Here is a 21,205-nt window from a genome sequence, read left to right on the forward strand (position 1 = left end):
TATCATTAGGGCCAGGATCTGCTCTGGGGCAGGAGTCTTCTTTCCCTGCTTTTGAACTCTCCACTTTGAGACACCTGTTGGTAACATACCAGCACCAAGGACCTAAATCCTGCCTTTTAAAGAATCCAATATGTTGTTGGAAACAGAAGCACAAGACAGGTGTGTGCTTAGGGGAAACAAGGCCAGCCGGCAGAGTATCAGTGCTAGGCTCCGGCTTCCACAGCCCCTGCAGGTGCCTGCCAGCCACTGCTGGCTTCTGACTCTGTCTGCTCCTTCCTGTCTCCCCTTGTTTCCTTCCCCCATGAAAAAAAAGAAGGAAAGTATTCCCATGAGGAATCATTCTTTCAAAAGACTTATCTGTTGGTTCCGTTAGCCAGCTACTTTACTAGCTTTTAAAGTGTAATTCACTCTACAAGCAGTCTCACACAAAAGACTACATATTGTATGATCCTGTTTATATGAAATGTCCAGAAAAGGTAAATCTATAGACAAAGCAAATCAGTAGTTGTCTACGGCCCAGGGATTGGCTACAGATAGGCTCCAGAAAACTCTGGGAAGATGGTGGAGATGTTCTAGACCTGGACTGTGGTGAGGTTTGCACAACTTTGTAAACTTACTAAAAATTATTGACGAATATATAACACTCCCTAACACTTTGGGAGGCCAAGGTGGGCAGATCGCTTGAGCCCAGGAGTTTGAGACCAGCCTGGGCAACATGGCTAGACCCTGTCTCTACAAAAAACACAAAAATTAGTTGGGCTTGGTGGCATATGCCTGTGTCCCAGCTACTTGGGGGGCTGAGGTGGGAGGATTGCTTGAGCCTGGGAGTTTGAGACTGCATGATTGGGCCACTGCACCCTAGCCTGAGTGACAGAGCAGGACCCTATCTCTAACAACAAAAAAGCCGTGTTGGTGGAGGAGGGCCAGCGTGGCCATCTGGCCTGGCCCTCGAGTGCGAGGGGCTTCAGCGTTTAGCTGCAGTTCAGTGATGACACTGTGCAGAGGAATAAGGGTGTCCTGTCTCAGACACTGATCCCAGCTGAAGTCTGTCACCTTCTCTCTGGCAAATCTGAGGTCAAACAGAGAGATCGAAGCCTGGGGCCCTCAGGGTCAGGAACGCTGGCTCTGTGATGCTACCCAGGTCCTGCATCTGAGGAGTGGCTGCGCTGGCCTCAGGGTCTAGGTTGTGAATTTTGTTTACCCACTCGCCTCTCCTCTTTGAGACCTCCCTGTTTGATGCTGTTTCTGCCTCTCTCCTCACCCTGCTGCTGCACCCTGCCACCCCTCCCTCCAGTGAGCAGGTACACCCAGCAGCTGCGACACCATCTGGGCCGTGACTCCAAGTTCGTGCTGTGCTATGCCCAGAAGGAGGAGCTGCTGCTGGAGGAGATCTACATGGACACCATCATGGAGCTGGTTGGCTTCAGCAATGAGAGCCTGGGCAGCCTGGACAGCCTGGCCTGCCTCCTGGACCACACCACCGGCATCCTCAATGAGCAGGGTGAGACCATCTTCATCCTGGGCGATGCTGGGGTGGGCAAGTCCATGCTGCTGCAGCGGCTACAGAGCCTCTGGGCCACGGGCTGGCTAGACGCAGGGGTCAAATTCTTCTTCCACTTTCGCTGCCGCATGTTCAGCTGCTTCAAGGAAAGTGACAGGCTGTGTCTGCAGGACCTGCTCTTCAAGCACTACTGCTACCCAGAGCGGGACCCCGAGGAGGTGTTTGCCTTCCTGCTGCGCTTCCCCCATGTGGCCCTCTTCACCTTCGACGGCCTGGACGAGCTGCACTCGGACTTGGACCTGAGCCGTGTGCCTGACAGCTCCTGCCCCTGGGAGCCTGCCCACCCCCTGGTCTTGCTGGCCAACCTGCTCAGTGGGAAGCTGCTCAAGGGGGCTAGCAAGCTGCTCACGGCCCGCACGGGCGTCGAGGTCCCACGCCAGTTCCTGCGGAAGAAGGTGCTTCTCCGGGGCTTCTCCCCTAGCCACCTGCGCGCCTATGCCAGGAGGATGTTCCCCCAGCGGGCTCTGCAGGACCGCCTGCTGAGCCAGCTGGAGGCCAACCCCAATCTGTGCAGCCTGTGCTCTGTGCCCCTCTTCTGCTGGATCATCTTCCGGTGTTTCCAGCACTTCCGTGCTGCCTTTGAAGGCTCACCACAGCTGCCCGACTGCACAATGACCCTGACGGACGTCTTCCTCCTGGTCACTGAGGTCCATCTGAACAGGATGCAGCCCAGCAGCCTGGTGCAGCGGAACACACGCAGCCCAGTGGAGACCCTCCGCGCCGGCCGGGACACTCTGTGCTCGCTGGGGCAGGTGGCCCACTGGGGCATGGAGAAGAGCCTCTTTGTCTTCACCCAGGAGGAGGTGCAGGCCTCCGGGCTGCAGGAGAGAGACATGCAGCTGGGCTTCCTGCGGGCTTTGCCGGAGCTGGGCTCCGGGGGTGACCAGCAGTCCTATGAGTTTTTCCACCTCACCCTCCAGGCCTTCTTTACAGCCTTTTTCCTCGTGCTGGACGACAGGGTGGGCACTCAGGAGCTGCTCAGGTTCTTCCAGGAGTGGATGCCCCCTGGGGGGGCAGCGACCGCGTCCTGTTATCCTCCCTTCCTCCCGTTCCAGTGCCTGCGGGGCAGCGGTCTGGCGCGGGAAGACCTCTTCAAGAACAAGGATCACTTCCAGTTCACCAACCTCTTCCTGTGCGGGCTGTTGTCCAAAGCCAAACAGAAACTCCTGCGGCACCTAGTGCCCGCGGCAGCCCTGAGGAGGAAGCGCAAGGCCCTGTGGGCACACCTGTTTTCCAGCCTGCGGGGCTACCTGAAGAGCCTGCCCCGCGTTCAGGTCGAAAGCTTCAACCAGGTGCAGGCCATGCCCACGTTCATCTGGATGCTGCGCTGCATCTACGAGACACAGAGCCAGAAGGTGGGGCAGCTGGCGGCCAGGGGCTTCTGCGCTAACTACCTCAAGCTGACCTACTGCAACGCCTGCTCGGCCGACTGCAGCGCCCTCTCCTTCGTCTTGCATCACTTCCCCAAGCGGCTGGCCCTGGACCTAGACAACAACAATCTCAACGACTATGGCGTGCGGGAGCTGCGGCCCTGCTTCAGCCGCCTCACTGTTCTCAGGTGAGGCTGCCAGGCAAGGGAAGCAGCAGGTGGGCCGGGTGGGCCAGGCTCGGGGGGCACAAGGATTGGCATCATGGACCAGGATCCCCCAGGACTCATGACCATGGCCCTTGGAATGTCCAGACCTTTTCTCTCTCAGCAGGGCAGAGGGCAGGGTGCAAAGCTTCCAGGCAGGTGGACCTGGATCAGCCACAGCTGGGTGCCCTTGAACAAAGTGCTTAACTCTCAGAGCCTCCATGCCCTCATCTGGAAAAAGAAGATGCTCATAATCCTATCAATTATGGCCACAAGGACCAATGTTAATTGAGAATGGGTGAAGTGCATTACAAATATTACCTAATGGAATGCTCTTTACAACCCTATAACTTAGGTACTGTTATTGTCTCTATTTTGGCAGATAAGGAAGTGGAGGCACAGAGAAATTAATCGCTTGCTTTAGGTCACACAACTCAGACATAGTAGTGCCAGAATGCATAAAGAACCTTCCTTTTAAGATTAATGTAAGGCTCCGAGATAGCTCTCAAAAAGTTTCTGGAATATGGGAGCTTTTATTACTGCAGAGAAAGCAGACCTTGTGCCAGTTGGCATTGGTGACTTTCTGTGATCAAAGCTAGCAGCCCTTCACACTGCTAGAGATCCCAGTTAAAATGCTGACTCGTGGTTGTTTTCCTGCTCCATAGTTTAGGGGAAACAGAGGCCAGTCTGTTTTCTTCTATTAGCATTTCCTATGTAAAGTAAACCTTGTAAATCTCTACAGAGGGTTAAATTTGCCATTACTTGACTCATGCGTTTCTAAAAAGCAGTAGAGATTTGGAACTGACTCCCAGTGCCTGTCACAGCAGTGTCAGAGTGTAAATAATTGCATGGGGACATGGGGTGCAGGGGGCCGAAGGCTGCCCTAGCCTGGGAATTGGAAAACCTGGAGTCTGTTCTCTGTACTGTCAGCCAGTGACTCTCCCTCTGTAGCCCCAGGCATTCTCACACTCAGTGCCACCCTCTGTCCATCTTTTTTTTTTTTCTGCCCCAGATGGAGTCCCGCTCTGTTGCCCAGGCTGGAGTGCAGTGGCGTGATCTCAGCTCACTGCAACCTCCGCCTCCTGGGTTCAAGCGATTCTCTTGCCTCAGCCTCTTGAGTAGCTGGGATTACAGGCACACACCACCATGTCCGGCTAAGTTTTTTGTATTTTTAGTAGGACAGGGTTTCCCCATGTTGGCCAGGCTGGTCTTGAAATCCTGACCTCAGGTGATCTGCCCGCCTCGGCCTTCCAAAATGTTGGGGTTACAGGCGTGAGCCGCCGCACCCAGCCCCTCTGTCCATCTTTTCAATGGGAAACTCCACACTAGTGTGGTGGCCCTGCCCTTCCTGCTGTCCCCAGGTGAAGCTTTCCTTCACACCAGTGCAAGAAAAAACAGCTTGTAGGAAAGCAGAGGATATGGGTAACCACGAGAAGCACACTCAGTTCTCTGACTACATCAGTTAGGATTAGTTTTAGCTGACAGAGAAAACCCCAAATGTTGGTGACTTACAAGCTTATTTCTCTCATGTAAAAGTCTAGAGGTAGGTAGTTCAGGACTGGTATGGAGTCTCCATGACCCTCCGGAGCCCAGGCTCTCTTCTGCCTTCCTGTTCTGCCATCCTCACTACTTGGCTTTCCCATCTTGGCCCAAGAGGGCTGCTCAAACTCCAGCCATCTAGTCGACACTCTAGCTATCAGTAAGAAGGAAGGGCAAAGATTGAGGGCATGCCTCAATCTTTTAAGAACACTTCTTGGCTATTACTAATTATATTGCTGTTTAGATTTCAGAGCTTAATGGTATGGGCAGAACTTAGTCAGATGGGCCCAGCTAAAAGATGGGGGAATCTATTGCTAAGAAAGTGTAGATATTGGGAATGTCTAGTAGCCTGTGCTGTCTTGGGCTGGCCATGCCATGTACATACACACTATTTCCCAGCACCAAGCTGGGGACTCTGAGGGGAAGGGTCCAGAGTGTCTGACTTGATCATTTTGATGTGGCCTAAAAATCAAGCTTTTAATTTTTCAGCCTTTTACTTGTTATCAAGGTCAGCTTGTAGGTCTAACTGGGCCCAAGGCTTGTGTTTCTAAGTAAAGTTTTGTTGGAACACAGCCATACCCATTTATTTACTTACTGGCTGCTTCACACTACACAGTTGAGTAGTTGTGACAGAGACCACATGGCCTACAGAGCCTAAAATATTTGCTGTCTGACACTTTACAGAATGACATGAGCAGTCTCCTTTGACAGTGGGACCCACAGCCTTTTCCAGTGACAAATCAGGGTTAGCCCATGTGTTTCTGGATGGGGGAAGGCTGTTGGCATTTTGGGTATAACAGTTCTTGTGAGACCTGTCCAGCATTTTGCAGGACACCTAACATCATTGGCCCTGCCTGCAAGATGACAGGGCACTCCCTCCTCCAGTCACAACCACTAAAAGCAGCCCCTGACATTTCCAAATCCATGCCCTCCACCATATGAGAACCAGGTACAGGGTCTGGCTGACACATAGGTCACATGCAAAGGGTGGATGTCAGAGGTGGCTGTGTCCTTCATGGTCGTGTGAGGAGCTAGGGGCTGTGCTGCAGCCTCGCTCATGGGCTGGTGCAGGATTGGTCTGGCGGCCCCACATTGGCCAGGCTTTGTAAGGGGCTATTTGGCTGATTGCTGCGGCCATTCTCCAGGGGTGTCTATACCTGAGAAAACTCCAGGGCCTGAAGGCTTCTGGATCTTTGTAAGATTTATGATCCTTCGTAATGAGTGCCTGCCCTGACTCCTAATTTTTTTGCTGTTTTGTTTCAGACTCAGCGTAAACCAGATCACTGATGGTGGGGTAAAGGTGCTAAGCGAAGAGCTGACCAAATACAAAATTGTGACATATTTGGGGTATGTCTTTCTCCAGAACAGTGGGCCAACTACCTGGTAATAATACAGAGCTGCAGGGAATTCACATTCCTGTAGGTCCCTGGATGATCGGCACGGATGGCCCAGGGCTGGGAAGAGCGCTGGCCCAGGAGTTGAGAGTCCTGGGTTCTCTTTGTGGCTTGGCCAGTTATGAAGTCTTGCTGAGCCTCAGCCTCCTCACCTCTAAAACTGGGATCCCAGTATAGGCAAGTAGGCTTACAACTGGTTATTAGGGGATGCAATGAAAATATAAGGGGATATATTTAATAAATGCTAGAATCCTGTTTACATATTAGTCTGGACTATTTTGGGTCCATAATCCCTCATCCAGAGCCTTTGGGGCAAGACCCGAATGGGGATTCTGAGTGCATGCTATGGCATAACGTGGCCACAGGAGTCTAAGGCAGTGCCCCATTTTCAAACACTTTCATATTTCTCCCGCAGAATGTATGAAACAGTCAAACCAAGTGTGGTAAGAAAGACTATAAATAGCTCCACATCAGTTGCCAAAAGAATTGTGAGAAACTTTGCGCATTCAGAGCCTTTGAGGTTTTGGAGTCTGAGAGAAGGGATTGTGGGCCAGCCCCACACCACTGGTGGCTCTGCAAGCTGGAGCCGTTGTTCAGTTTCTTGGGGCCTCAGTGGCCTTCGATGTTAATGAGGACATGGACGCAAACGACCCCGGGCCACACTCGGCTCCAGGGCTCTGTGTGGCTGTGGAACCCTGGAAGCCTGAGCTTAGCTGCCTTTCAACTTCCATCTGCTGTACTATTGAATTGGCATTGTGCGGTGAGATGGCTGAAAGGTAGACATCGAGAAGTTTCAATATTCAGAATCTTTTCTTCTCAAGATGCTGAATGTAATCTTAGTTGTAAATACCCATCACCTGCCAGTCACCAAGCACTCATGCACCAGGGCTTTGCGTTATGTCCTAAGATCCTCATAACCACCTTGCAAGGGGGCTATCATCGTTACCCCTGTATTACAGATGGAGAAACTGAGGCACAGAGAGGTGAGGTGACTTGTCTCAGGCCATAAAGCTGGGGAAAGTAGTGGAGCTGGTTTTGAACCTGAGCTGTGAGACCTCAGAGCCCTAAACTCTGGTGCCTGTGTGTTCCCCTTTCAACCCAGACTTTGGAAATCAGTAGACAGCATATGCTTCAAAAAACAGGGGCTATTAAAATGACATCAGGAGCCAGAAAGTCTCATGGCTGTGCTTTCTCTTGAAGTTTATACAACAACCAGATCACCGATGTCGGAGCCAGGTACGTCACCAAAATCCTGGATGAATGCAAACGCCTCACGCATCTTAAGTAAGTGGGGTAGGCACCAGGTTCCTTAGTATCTTCTCTTGGTCGCCCCCTTCTGTTGTTCAAAGATTAAATGTCACGGTAAAGAGCTTTCATCCTAAAGCCTTCCACTTGTCCCAGGGCCATGTTGGTCAAGTAAAGATAACTCTGTGTGATCTGTGAGGCTTGGATTCTGGAAGGGCCTCCTGTTGTTGGTAGGGGGAAAGGTTGGCATTTTGATTTCATTAACTACTAGCCCGAAGAAAGGACTAACTCTCACCCTTTCTGGTGGTCTTTTTGCCCCAAGGGAGTTTCCTGTCTGGTTGCAAGGAAGAGCTTGGGCCCTTGCCCTGCTGTAGATGTGCCCTGCGCAGGGGGTGACAGTGTGCCAGGCTTGGAGCCTCTGGTCCTGCCCTGACAGTGGCCACATACCTTGACCCTTGGCAGTCAAAATGGGACCTCCCAGGTCTCCCGAGGGAAGTCAGTGATGCTGTTGAGGTCACTTAGAGGACCCCAGGGAGGGCTCAGGTCCCTGAGCTTCTGCAGAGACTGTGGACCATCTCCTGGAGAGGAACCCTGATTGCTGTCCTCAGGGCTTCAGGTCTCTCCCTGACAGGAGGCCCAGGGCATGGTTCTTGTGGATCCCAGAAGAAAGTGTACAGTTCCCAAGATGGGGCTGGAAGGGGCTCTGTGCTGGGGAGGAGGGTGACCCACGTTGGAGCCCCTGCATAGCTGGAGGCTGACTGTGCGTGACTCTCTCTGTAGACTGGGAAAAAACAAAATAACGAGTGAAGGAGGGAAGTGTCTCGCCCTGGCTGTGAAGAACAGCAAATCAATCTCTGAGGTTGGGTGAGTAGAAGGGGACGGATATATGTGGTACAACCTTCTGTGTGTGGGGGGGAGCCCCTGCTGTTCTTTTCATACATTAGTACACCAGAAGGACCACTGGGGCTCGCTGTCGGGGAGAGATAGTGGAGAGCTTTCACCATGCTGCAAAACTGAAACCGTGCCCATTAAGCAATGACTCCCCAGTCCCCCTCTCCCCTGCCCCTTGCAGCCACCCTTCTACTTACTCTCTCTATGGTTTTGACTACTTTACCTCATATAAGTGGAATCATACAGTATTTGCCTTTTGGGGATGGCTGATTTTACTAGCATCATGTCCTCAAGGTTCATCCACATGGAAGCATGGGACAGGATTTCCTTTTTTTTTTTTTTTTTTTTTTTGACAGAGTCTCGCTCTGTTGCCCAGGCTGGAATGCAGTGGCATGATCTCGGCTCACTGCAACCTCTGCCTTCTGGGTTCAAGCAATTCTCTCACCTCAGCCACACGAGTAGCTGGGATTACAGGCACCCGCCACTGATCCCAGCTAATTTTTGTATTTTTAGTAGAGGTAGGGTTTCACCATGTTGGCCAGGCTGGTCTCAAACTCCTGACCTCAAATGATCCACCCACCTCGGTCTCCCAAAGTGTCGGGATTATAGGCGTGAGCCACCATGCCCGGCCAGGATTTCCTTCTTTTTTAAGGCTGAGTAATACTCCATTGCATGGCTATGCCACATTTTGTTTACTCATTCATCTAAGAACAGACACTGGCTTGCTTCTATGCTTTGGCTATTGTGAATAATGCTGCTGTGCACATGGGCATACAAACATCTCTTCAAGGACTGCCTTCAATTCTTTTGGGTATATATCCAGCAGTGGGATTGCTGGATCACATGGTAATTTTTAATTTTTTGAAGAATCATCATACTGTTTTCCACAGCAGCAGCACCATTTTATGTTCCCACCAACAGTGCATTCCAGTTTCTCCACATCCTTGCCAACACTTGCTATTTTCTCTTTTTGACAGTACCCATCCTAATGAGTGTGAGGTACTGTCTCATTGTGGTTTTGATTCTTGAGGCTTTTTAAAGCTTTTTGTGTCGTTATAATTTTTATTGGATTATAAAAAGAACACAGGTAATTTTATTTGGAAACTATGAAAAATAATACAAATTATCTTCTCAGAAAATAATTCTTGTTAACATTTAAGCTCAGTTAAGCTCTCTCACTTTCTCTTTCTTCTCTCTCTTTGTACTACTTTTAAAAAATATAGTAGGGGTGAGACTATGTGTATCTATACTATAGTAGGGGTGAGACTATATGTATCCTTCCTTTTTCACTTAATCTCATGCCTTGAGTAGCTTTCCACTTTATTAAAAATGTGATGCCATTCAATTGTATAGTAAATACATATATGTAAGCAAAACACTGAAAACTCTTTTTCTGGGTTCCAGCAAGCCATACCTGGAATGTTGTAAGCAGGTAGTTTGCTTGGTGTGAATGTTTTGTTGAGGCAGCCGCCATTGTGTTGTGAGTGGGCCACACGAACTTGCTTTGTTGTGTGTAGACAGTGTGTGCTGATCCTATTAGGAACAGCCAACACTTTGTGTGAGCCACACACTGTTCTAAGTGCTTTGCATCTGTTAACTCAATGAATCCTCACAACAACTCCATGACAGAATGCTCTAATTATCCCCATTTTATAGATGGGGCAACTGAGGTCTAAGAGACTACATAATTTCCCGAAGTTCGCACAGGTAGCAGATAGCAGAGCCAGGTCAGGAGTCTACCATCTTACCATGCAGACTGTTTTAGCCAGAGCCTCTCCGGATCTGCTGTAGGGGACAGAATATAGCTTTATCACCGTACCTCTCCACCAAGATGGCCACAGCCCCAGAGCTTGGTTGGGTAACATCCTCTTTATGTGACAGGAACATTGCTGGTGGGGTTTCTGAAGGTACTTCCTGCTCTTTGTCTCCTGGAAGACTGTGTCTTCAGGAATGTCTCTGACCCTGCCCAGAGCTGAACAGATGCTGGGAACCCAGCACCTGCACACGGCCTTCCCTCCAGGACTCTGTGGACTTCTGTGCTCCACAGGAAACATGCAGGTGCCTTCTCTCATGAGCTCAGGCTCCTGGGCTGACAGCTCTCTGAAGCTCGCGGTGAGGCTCGGTCTCTAACTGTGCCACTTGCCGATGGCCTCTGTTCACAAGGCTTCCCCTGCTCTTCGATCTTGCATCACCCCTTGAATTTGAAATCCAGAGCAGCCCACTCAGAGAACAGTGCGAGGAATTAGTGTCCAGGCCACAGATCCAGGGACTGGGCACAAACATCTGCCTGTTGGGTAGGAACTGAGTGGTGGCCATTGGCAAAAAAGGAGGGGTGAGTGTGGCTGTTTCTGGGGGAGCTAACATTCACTATCTTGTCTCCTCCCTTAGGATGTGGGGCAATCAAGTTGGGGATGAAGGAGCAAAAGCCTTTGCAGAGGCTCTGCGGAACCACCCCAGCTTGACCACCCTGAGGTAACTGTGGCCCTGCTGTCTCCAGGGGCCAACCTGGTCCCTCCTAGCTGCTCTAGGTTTGCCGGGGAAGGGTGATTCGTGCTCCTAATAGAAGAGGAATTTGCATGTGTGATTTTCCTTACTCTTGTCAAACCTTTCTTTGATGCATAAGAGGCCATCTAGTAACACACATTCTTTTTTTTAACTTTAAGTTCTGGGATACATGTAGAGGATGTGCAGGTTTGTTACATAGGCAAACGCGTGCCATGGTGATTTGCTGCACCTATCAACCTGTCATCTAGGTTTTAAGCCCTGCGTGCATTAGGTATTTGTCCTAATGCTCGCCCTCCCCTTGCCCGCCACCCCCCAACAGGCCCCGGTGTGTGTTGTTCCCCTCCCTGTGTCCATGTGTTCTCATTGTTCAACTCCCACTTATGAGTGAGAACATGCAGTGTTTGGTTTTTTGTTCCTGTGTTAGTTTGCTGAGAAGGATGGCTTCCAGCTTTATCCATGTGCCAGCAAAGGACATGATCTCATTCTTTTTTTATGGCTGCATAGTATTCCATAGTGTGTATGTGCCACATTTTCTTTATCCAGTCTATCATTGATGGGCATTTGGGTTGGTTCCAAATCTTTGCTATTGTAAATAGTGCTGCAGTAAACATACATGTGCATGTGTCTTTATAGTAGAATGATTTATAATCCTTTGGGTAAATACCCAGTAATGGGATTGCTGGGTCAAATGGTATTTCTGGTTCTAGATCCTTGAGGAATCACCTTAAGTGTTTATTCAGCTCAGTGAATTCTGCGTGTGTCCCACACCAGCCAACCACCACCCCCATCAAGACAGAGGACATTTCCAGCCCCTCAGCCATCCCTGCGTGTCCCTTGCTGGTAGAGGAAGGGTTTCCTAAGTGCAGATAAAACTTAATAAGATGCTGGTCAGCAGGTTCCTGCCCCTTCCTTGTCCTCAGGATGATGCTGGAAAAGAGGGACTCTTTCTCTCTATAAACGGGGATGCTCCTACCCAGCCCCCGCTTAGGCTGCTGGCCAAACCTTGGGACCTTGGTATGTCCAAGGCTCTGCTGCTGTCCTTCCTACCTCTGAAAAAGAATCCAAGAAGGTGGGGACAGTAGCAGAAGAGACTTTGCCAGGTCTCGCAGATGGGGTACCTTGATGGGGCCAGCCTTTGGAAGGACAGCTTGCCAGGCCTCTCCAGCCTCCTGCCCGTGTGCGGAAACCTGAGGCGCCGACCCCAGCCCACCGTTGTGTGAGCAGGCCGTGCTGATGGCCCATTTCCTGTCCGGCCTGCCCTTGTGCTCTCTGTGTGGGCTCTGGGGCAGCAACGCCTGGGCACCGCTGCTGCAGCCGAGCATTTCTGCATCCTGCCCCGAGCGAGCCTGGGCTGGGGCCATGGCCAGGCAGAGACTTCCCAGCTGTTCTGATGTTGAAGCTAAGATTGAATGTAGATGTGTCTTTAATAATTCACCCCAAGCATGTTCCTTCCTAGTCTTGCGTCCAACGGCATCTCCACAGAAGGAGGAAAGAGCCTTGCGAGGGCCCTGCAGCAGAACACGTCTCTAGAAATACTGTGGTAATAGCTCGAGTCATTTCATTTGTTTGTTTGTTTTTCTGAGATAGGATCTCGCTTTGTCGTCCAGGCTTGAGTGCATTGACGTGATCTCAGCTCACTGCAGCCTCGACCTCCCAGGCTCATTCAAACCTCCCGCCTTGGCCTCCCGAGTCCTGAGACTATAGGCACACACCACCACACCCAGTTAATTTTAAAATTTTTTGTAGAGATGGGGTTTTGCTATGTTACCAAGGCTGGTCTTGAACTCCTGGGCTCAAGCAGTTCTCCCGCCCTGGCCTCTCAAAGCCCTGGGATTGCAGGTGTGAGCCACTGCACCTGGCACAGAGTCATTTTGGAGGGTTTAGATCCCAGGAATTATCCCAGGGGCTGGCTGCACATGGCCTGGAATCTTAACAGAAAAGGTGTCTCCCAATTGGAAAGGCTCTAGGCCTTTCAGTTAAGTTGATAATTTCCTCCTAGAGAAGAGAATAGCCACTTCCACAAGCATAAACGGGTACAGGAGGAAGTGGGCTCCAGGAGCCTGGATCTGAGGCCTTGGCCTTCTAGGCCCCAGGAGAACCAGAAGGCTGGCCATGCAAGCTATCCAGGTATCCTTGGATACCTTCAGATGTGCTTAGCAGAGGCCAACTTCCATGCACTTGGCTCAAAATTTTCTCCCTCCTCCTCTTCACCTGCCTTCCCCCAGGCAGCCTCCTCCTTCCCCAGGTCTTCACATCAGGGTTTGGCCTTTTTGCTCCATCCAGCTCATCCGTCACTTGTCACCTGAAGGCCACAGTCCTCGCTCCCTCTCTGCACTCCAGGGCACTTACTAAGTGGATGTGGCCTCCTGAGGGTGTTTTTTATTGGTGTTCCCTTTTTTATGGCCACTTAATGTTTTATTTTGCTTTATTTGTATTTTATTTACATCTCTGTATCATAAATTCCATACAGGTGGCTGGGAGCAGTGACTCACATCTGTAATCCCAGTACTTTGGAAAGCTGAGGTGGGAGGATTTCTTGAGGCCAAGAGTTCGAGACTAGCCTGGGCAATATAGCGAGACCCTCTATCTAAAAAAAAAAAAAATTCCTTACAGGTTAGGTGAGGGAGTTGTATTACATCCCTCCCTATCATCTACTCAGAGCCCAGTGCTCATTTGATCTTGCTAAATTAGTTACTGAGAATAATGACAATATCATCTTCATGAGAGAGTTTTGACATTAGGCCTGCTGTCCAGTAAGTGCATTTTAAATTCTTTCCCCTCAACAAATCATTTAACATTTTGAAAAGTAGTATATGTTTTTTGGAAAAAATGTAAGACACTAAAGGAGGACATGAAAGTACCTCCTAAAGTTCCTCCTAAAAGGAGGAAGTGAAAGTACCTCCCTTTGTGTTTTCCAAAATAATCTTTCCTTTCTAGCCTTTTGTTCTATGTATGTTCAAAGATATGCAAAATAGAATAGCATTCAACCAGTGGCTCTAAAAATATTGTAATCACGGATTACACATATTTTACATGTCTGCTTTAGGGTTTCTCAATCTTGATGCTGTTGACATTTTGGTCCAAGTGATTTTTTATTATGGTAGGGCTGTCCTGTGTGTCATAGGAGGTTTAGCAGCATCTCTGCCCTGTACCTCCCAGTGGTGAGGATCAAAAATGCCTCCAGACATGGCCAGGTGCCCCATGGAGAGTGAAATCACATGGATAGCAGTAATGTCAACACCTAGAAGCCCTCAAGTGCTGACTGTATGCCATGTGTTATTCTACACTTTTTCCCTGTGTTAACTCACTCAGCCTCACAACCACTCTATACGATCTATACTGTTAACGTTCACCAGTGAGAAAACTCAGACCCAAAGAACTTAAGCCTGTTGCCTGAGGTCACCCTGCTGGTGGGAGATACAAACCTGCCCAGGGTGAGTCTGGAGTAGGTGTCAATGCTGTGTTCTTCTCCCTCCTCATTCTACCTCATTCTCCCTACGAGCTGCACAACATCTCGTTGAATAGATATCACAATGTATTTCATCAGTTGTTTCTGATTTAAATTTGTTCAGATTTTACATTAGGATAATACCACAATGCATGCTGCAATGTATAAAGCTTTGTGTGTATATCCTTGCACACTGTAGGGTAAATTTCTAGAAGTCTAATTATCTTAAAATGAAACACATTTAAAATTTGGACAGGCACATCCAAACTGCCCTTCAAGGAATGATTTTTTTTTTAAATGTTCTTTCTGTTCTATTCTTCTTCCTAATGATTCTTTCGTCCACTGGCACAAGTGGGTCCTACCCTGTTTACACTGAGGAGCTTTGGTGCTTTATCCAGACCACTTCTGGTTCTAAGGACCATTGAGAGACTTCCTGAACTTTCAGTCACTTAACTTGGGTCCCTCACAAGTTAACTGAGAGCAAAGTACTGAACGCATTTTAATGTGCAGTCAGTAGCTGTTTCAGGTCTTCAAACTAACTTGGATAACACACTGTTAGTGGTGTTCAAGGGACCTTGGGACTAGAGGAGAACTGAGAAGCAGGCATTGACCCTTTGTTTTCCATGGGCCCCCATCTTCCATGAAATCTGAGGACTCAGCAAAGGTGGGGAGGGAGGGTGGGCTCCTCTACAGGTAGCCGGGCTAAGAAATAGGAGCCCAGGTACAGGATTTGCATTAGAAATGAGTCCCATTGACTTTCTGTGGGGCTGACAGGCTGGGCTTGGAGCCTGGCTGTTTTCTGGGTTCTCAGCAAGTGATCATCTGCATAGCTGGAGAGCCTTGGGCTGAGCTCCTGCTCTGTGAACTCTAAAACAATGTCTGCCAAGTAGGCTCTCTTGAGTAAATACTTCCTTTTTTTTCCTTAGGCTGACCCAAAATGAACTCAACGATGAAGTGGCAGAGAGTTTGGCAGAAATGTTGAAAGTCAACCAGACGTTAAAGCATTTATGGTAACTCAGAGAAACTTAGAATTTCAGACTGTGCTACTTTTCAAAAGTATTTTTTGAGATAAAATTTACATACTGTAAAATTCACTCTCTTAAAGTATACAATTCAGAGGTTTTTAGTGCAACCATCACCACCTAATTCTAGAACATTTTCACTCCTCTTCCCCACTCCAAAAAGCCCCGGTATCCATTAAGCAGTCACTCCCTATCCTTCTCCTTCCCAGACCCTGGCAACCACTAATCCGCTTTCTGTCTCTGTGGATTTGCCTACTCTGGGCATTTCATATAAATGGAATCAAGCAATATGTGACCTTTTGTCTCTGTGTTCTAGCATGTTTCATTCCTTTTTATGGCTAAATGATAATTCACTCTAGGGAAATTTTGCAGTTTATTAATCAGTTGATGGGACGTTTGGGTTGTTTCTACTTTTTGACTATTATGCATAATGCTACTGTGAACGCTCCTGTTCATGCTTTTGGGTGAACATATGTTTTCATCTCTTTTGGGAATATACCTGGGAATAGAATTTCTGGGTCATATGGCAATTCTGTAACTTTTTGAGGAGCCACCAAACTGTTTTCTAAAGTGGATGTACTATTTTACATTCTCACCAGCAATGTATGTGGGTTCCAATTTCTCCACATCCTCACCAACACTTGTTATTGTCCATCTTTTAAAATCTAGTTATACTAGTGGATGTGAGGTAATATTGTGGTTTTGATCTGCATTTCCCTGATGACAACAATGTTGAATGTCTTTTTATGTGCCTACTGGGAGTCTGTATAGCTTCTTTGAGGAAATGTCTCCATATCCTTTGCCCATTTAAAAATTGGGTTTGTCTTCTAATGCTGAGTTATAGGGGTTCTCTATATATTCTGGGTGCTAGACCTTTACTAGATACAGGTTTTGCAAGTATTTTCTTTCTTTCTGTGGAGTTTTTCCTCTTTCTTGATAGTGACCTTTGAAGGACAAAAGTTTTTGATTTTTGTTTTTTTTGAGATGGAGTCTTGCTCTTGTTACCCAGGCTGGAGTGCAGTGGCATGATCTCAGCTCTCTGCAACCTCCACCTCCTGGGTTCAAGCGATTCTTCTGCCTCAGCCTCCTGAGTAGTTGGGATTACAGGCATGAGCCACCATGCCTGTCTCATTTTGTATTTTTAGTAGAGATGGGGTTTCACCATTTAAGCCCAGGCTGGTCTTGAACTCCTGACCTCAGGTGATCCGCCTGCCTCGGCCTCCCAAAGTGCTGGGATTACAGGCGAAAAGCCACTGCACCCGGCCAATAGTTTTTAATTTTGATGAAGTCCAATTTATCTATTTTTTTCTTTGGTTGCTTGTGCTTTCAGTGTCTTATCTAAGAAATGATTGCTTAATCCAAGATCACAAAGATCTCCACCTAAGTTTTCTGTTAAGTGTTATAGTTTTTTCCCCTCACATATAGGTCTGCAATCCATTTTGAGTTAATTTTTGTATAGTGTAAAGTGAGGGTTAACCTCATTCTCTTGCACGTGGATATCCAACTGTCCCGGCAGCACCATGTGTTGAACAGATTATCTTTTCCTATTGAATGGCCTTGACACCCTTGTCAAAAATCAATTGACCATAAACATATGGGTTTATTTCTGAATTCTCTGTTCTGGTCCATTGATTTATATGTCTCTCCTATGCCAGGACCATTGCTGTAGCTTTGTAGTACATTTTGAAATCAGGAGGTGTGAATTCTACTTTGTTCTTCTTTCTCAAGATTGTTTAGACCATTCTGGGTTCTTTGCATTTCTTATGAATTCAGACTCACCTTGTCAATTTCTGCAAAAAGACTAGACTCTGCTACATATTGTTTTTTCTTTGCTTTTTAGCGTGCAGAATTATTTGATCCCATTCCCTAAGTGCAGGCCAGCCTCTCCAGGGAGAGCAGAGCTAGGACACGGCCAGAAAGAGAGTTTTGGCTGCTTTGTGCATTCCCAACCTGCACTGGCCCTAGTGAAGGCAGCCCGAGTGGGTGGATGTGCCTGGACACTGCAGGCTTTTTAGGGGCATTAGGTGCTCTCCTTCCTGGCCTCCTGCCACATCTTGGTTGGAGGCTGCCTTCCCTGCCTTCAAAAAAGTCTAAGTGGTGACTAGAAAACAGCAGAGTGTAACTGAATACAGAACTCGGTGCCCACTTCCTGGTTCTATTTTTGTCCCTTTTGAAAGGGAAGGTCATTACCTCTGCCACTGAACCCGGGGGCCCTAGCCCTTGTAGGGTGTGGCTGGGAGCACCAGGTCCTGGCTGCAGCCCAGCCACCAGTGGTCCTGTGTGCTTGGGCAGTAACAGTGACAAGAGCTCCCTTCCCCTGGACACTGTGCCTAATACACACCCTCCTCTTGAAATCTCACACACCCAGTGGATGGGGGGCACTCTTATAGTTATTCTCATTTTACAGATGACACAACTGAGGCACAGACAGATATGTTTATTTCTTCAAGGTTCTGTAGCTGAAAAGTGGGGAGGGAGGGTTTAAGGGGAGCTGCAACCGCTCTGCAATACTGCCTCTCACGAGGGAGTCCTCGTCACTCATGAGAGCACAGGGCCCTCATCCTCCTGGTAAGGGCTTCCTTCTTGGGTCAGTGCCAGGATTTCTAAGGGTCAGGTTTAGCAGGAGCCTATTCTACAAACAGCCAGGAGCAGGGAATGACTCTGTGATGAAGCGCAGACACCACAGCCTCTTGATGCATTTATTTCCTGGTTGGGTTAGAAGCATAGCTGCCCAAGGGAGCATTTCAGGAGAGGCCTGGCTTCCTAGCGATAGCTGAAAACTTTGTTTCATTTGAATCACTGCTACCCAGAACAATGGGGTGCATTCTCAGAGGCCCCATTATTAAAGCTTTTCCACTGAGCCCCATGAGAACTATTTCATGGCAGCATAACTGTTTCTCCTCCCTCCCTCTTGCATGTTGGTAGCCTCTTAACTTTAAAACCTGCCTTGCCTTTCCCTAGCTACTTGGAAGGAGACGTCAGACTTCCTGTCCCATGATGTGTTTCTTAGAATTTGTTGTTCAGATTGGTGGTCTCCCAAATATATATATATATTTGTTGTTGTTGTTCGTTTTTTAAACGGAGCCTCACTCTGTCACCCAGGCTGGAGTGCAATGGCACGATCTTGGCTCACTGCAACCTCCACCTCCCGGTTCAAGCAATTCTCCTACCTCAGTCTCCCGAGTAGCTGGGAGTACAGGTGCACACCACCATGCCCAGCTAATTGTTTTGTATTTTTAATAGAGATGGGTTGGCCAGGATGGTATCGATCTCCTGACCTCGTGATCCACCCACCTCGGCCTCCCAAACTGCTGGGATTACAGGCATGAGCCACTGCACCGGGCCCCAAATATTTTGATTATGCACCTCTGCAGTGAAAAATGCAAACACACACATCTGTTCATGTATTACATTACGTTCACTATAAAAACAGAAAATTTTAAAAATGTCAAGCTGTCCTTTACTCTAGTGGATCTTATCTAGACACTTTTAGCCAGATACAAAGTCACATGGACTCAGTTCTTCCCCTGACCAACTTATCTCTTATCCCAAAACACCCTTGCAACTCCCTTACGAAGGGGTCAAATTTGATTCAGTATTATGGATTTTATACAAGTTATGTTCTTCTTTCAGGCTTATCCAGAATCAGATCACAGCTAAGGGGACTGCCCAGCTGGCAGATGCGTTACAGAGCAACACTGGCATAACAGAGATTTGGTAAGATCCCAGCGTTTGTCACAGTAATAACACCAGTGACTGTTTACTCACCACCACTGACTATGTGCAAGGCACAATGCAGGGTGGTTTCTGTTTATTCCTCCAGCAACCCTGCGTAGTAGTGGTATTACCTCTGTTTTACAGATGTAGACAGAGGCCCAGACCAGTGAAATAAGGTTGCCCAAGGTCACTACAAGAGAAGCTAGAATTCAGCCCAGAATGCCTGATTCCATAGTCTGTGCTCTCCTGCCCTGGGCCCCCGCCCTCGTCTACCTTCATTGGGTGGGATGGGGGAAGTGGCCAGTGAAATGATTTCCTAGTGGAAGTAAATCCCCCTGGGACTCAACAATTGAGAGATGAATGTGTTAGCCAGGAGTTTGGAGCTTGTTCTTCCCCTTTTCTGGGCTCCGTGAGACATTTCCAGGCTGGCTTGAACTGACTTATGCTCTTTGTCTACTTCTTTTTTCTGCTTTGAGAACTTCCTTATGCTAATAGAAGAAAAAAAGTTTGCTTTACTGTGACATTGAGCGCCATGCCACTTCTTTCTTGCCTCCCATAAGGCACAGACAATCCCCACTCAGCGGCTCCCGTAATTGCCTGGGTGATGTGGGACTGGGTGGATGCTGGGAGAGGGGCCTTGTATTAGTCTGTCCTCATGCTGCTAATAAAGACATACCCGAGACTGGGTAATTTATAAAAGTGAGAGGATTAATTGACTCACAGTTCCACATAGCTGGAGAGGCCTTATAATCCAATAGAAGGCAAATGAAGAGCAAAGTCACATCTTACATGGCAGCAGGCAAGAGAGCTTGTGCAGGGGAACTCTATAAAACCATCAGACCTCATGAGACTTATTCACTACCATGAGAACAGTATGTGGGAAACTGCCCCCATGATTCAGTTATCTCCACTGGCCTGTCCTTGACACGTGGTGATTATTACAATTCAAGGTGAGATTTGGGTGGGGACACAATGAAACCATATCAGGCCTGTAGCGCATGCATGGTGTGTCCAATAGAAACAATGGTCGCCATGCTCATGCACCTGCTTCATGCCAGGCACTGTGTTAGGGGCTGGGGATGTGGTAATTAATGTGACTAAAGTGCTGGCTGACCCAAGCTGAGCATGGAGGGCCCAGGATACCTCAACCCAGACTCGTAAATGCTCTGGAAACTTGTTTTGAACCTCAGAGCCTGAGACAGCCCTTCCCAATGTGAAGCTTCAACCCATGTGGAGACTGGCAGAGGGCAGAGCCAGTTTCCAGTGAGAACACAGGAGCTTCTGAGCCCACTGTGGCTTCTCTAAGCTCTAAGGGGCAGTCTCACCATGGACCCAAACCCTCAGCTCAGGTGCCCATTCCTCATTAACTATGTCCTCCTTTCATGACTGGGGAGAATTTCACAGCCAATTAAAACAACAACAACAAAAAACAAAATAACAAAAACAGCTTCTTGGCCAACACAGGATCCTCATATAGTGTTTTTTAAACTTTGCTTTAGAACTTGTTTGGAACTTGTCATAAAATCAGATCAGTTTGGTGAGTTGCAACCAACAATATTTAAAAAGAAAACAGAACAGAACAAAATATCAGGGTGCAATGTGCATGGTATGGAAGTATCATTTCATTCATCTTAGTTCATGCTTGCATGTAAGTGGATGTGTGTTTGCATAAGTGTTGGTTCACAACGTAAAACGTAATTCTTATTTGGGGTTGTAGACAAAAGGTTTTTTTTTGAAAAACACTGTTGGCTAGGCATGGTGGCTCATGCCTGTAATACCAGCGCTTTGGGAGGCCAAGATGGGCAGATCTCTTGAGCACAGGAGTTTGAGACCAGCCTGGGCAACATGTGAAACCCTGTCACTACAAAAATTAGCCCGACATGGTGCTATGCGCCTGTAGTCCCAGCTACTCAGGAAGCTGATGTGGGAGGATGGATGCATGGGAGGTCAAGGCTGCAGTGAGCCAGGATCATGCCACTGTAATCCAGCCTGGGTGCCAGAGACCCTGTCTCAAAAAACAAAAAAGAAAAAAAGAAAAACACCGTCATAGAGAATAGAGCCCAGATCTAAGCAGACATCTGTGGCCTGTGTGCCTGTGATGCCCAGCCTGCCCAGCAGCCTGGGAAGCACTGGAGGGCACTGGAACTTTTTGCATGGGTCTTTGCCCTCAGGCCACTCCATTTCTGCTGATTCTTATGTTTTTAGGACAGCAGGCAGAGGGGGAGAGGAGGGAGACTGCCGGACTACAGAACAGTTTTCAGAGCACAGTTGGCTTCCACTTTTCTCTGTAGCTGGTCAGGCGGGTAGTAA

General features: G+C 48.3%; 1 protein-coding gene across 8 annotated transcripts in view; it reads left to right on the plus strand.

Moving 5' to 3' along the window:
- NOD1 (nucleotide binding oligomerization domain containing 1) overlaps nucleotides 1-21,205 on the plus strand; it is a 49,596-nt gene that overhangs the window by 25,095 nt on the left and 3,296 nt on the right. For 2 of the 8 annotated variants that reach the window (XM_024249679.3, XM_002818085.5), the window contains 8 exons: nucleotides 1,295-3,119; nucleotides 5,937-6,020; nucleotides 7,268-7,351; nucleotides 8,093-8,176; nucleotides 10,592-10,675; nucleotides 12,165-12,248; nucleotides 15,083-15,166; nucleotides 18,812-18,895. In XM_024249679.3, the coding sequence (XP_024105447.2) occupies nucleotides 1,295-3,119; nucleotides 5,937-6,020; nucleotides 7,268-7,351; nucleotides 8,093-8,176; nucleotides 10,592-10,675; nucleotides 12,165-12,248; nucleotides 15,083-15,166; nucleotides 18,812-18,895 (2,413 nt within the window). Of the gene's footprint in view, nucleotides 1-1,294; nucleotides 3,120-5,936; nucleotides 6,021-7,169; nucleotides 7,241-7,267; nucleotides 7,352-8,092; nucleotides 8,177-10,591; nucleotides 10,676-12,164; nucleotides 12,249-15,082; nucleotides 15,167-18,811; nucleotides 18,896-21,205 lie in introns of those variants that run through there. The other 6 variants (XM_054559351.1, XM_054559350.2, XM_054559349.2 and 3 more) reach the window with 5 other exon arrangements.

Source organism: Pongo abelii, chromosome 6, assembly GCF_028885655.2.
Source record: "Pongo abelii isolate AG06213 chromosome 6, NHGRI_mPonAbe1-v2.0_pri, whole genome shotgun sequence".
In the NCBI taxonomy this organism is placed as follows: Eukaryota; Metazoa; Chordata; class Mammalia; order Primates; family Hominidae; genus Pongo; species Pongo abelii.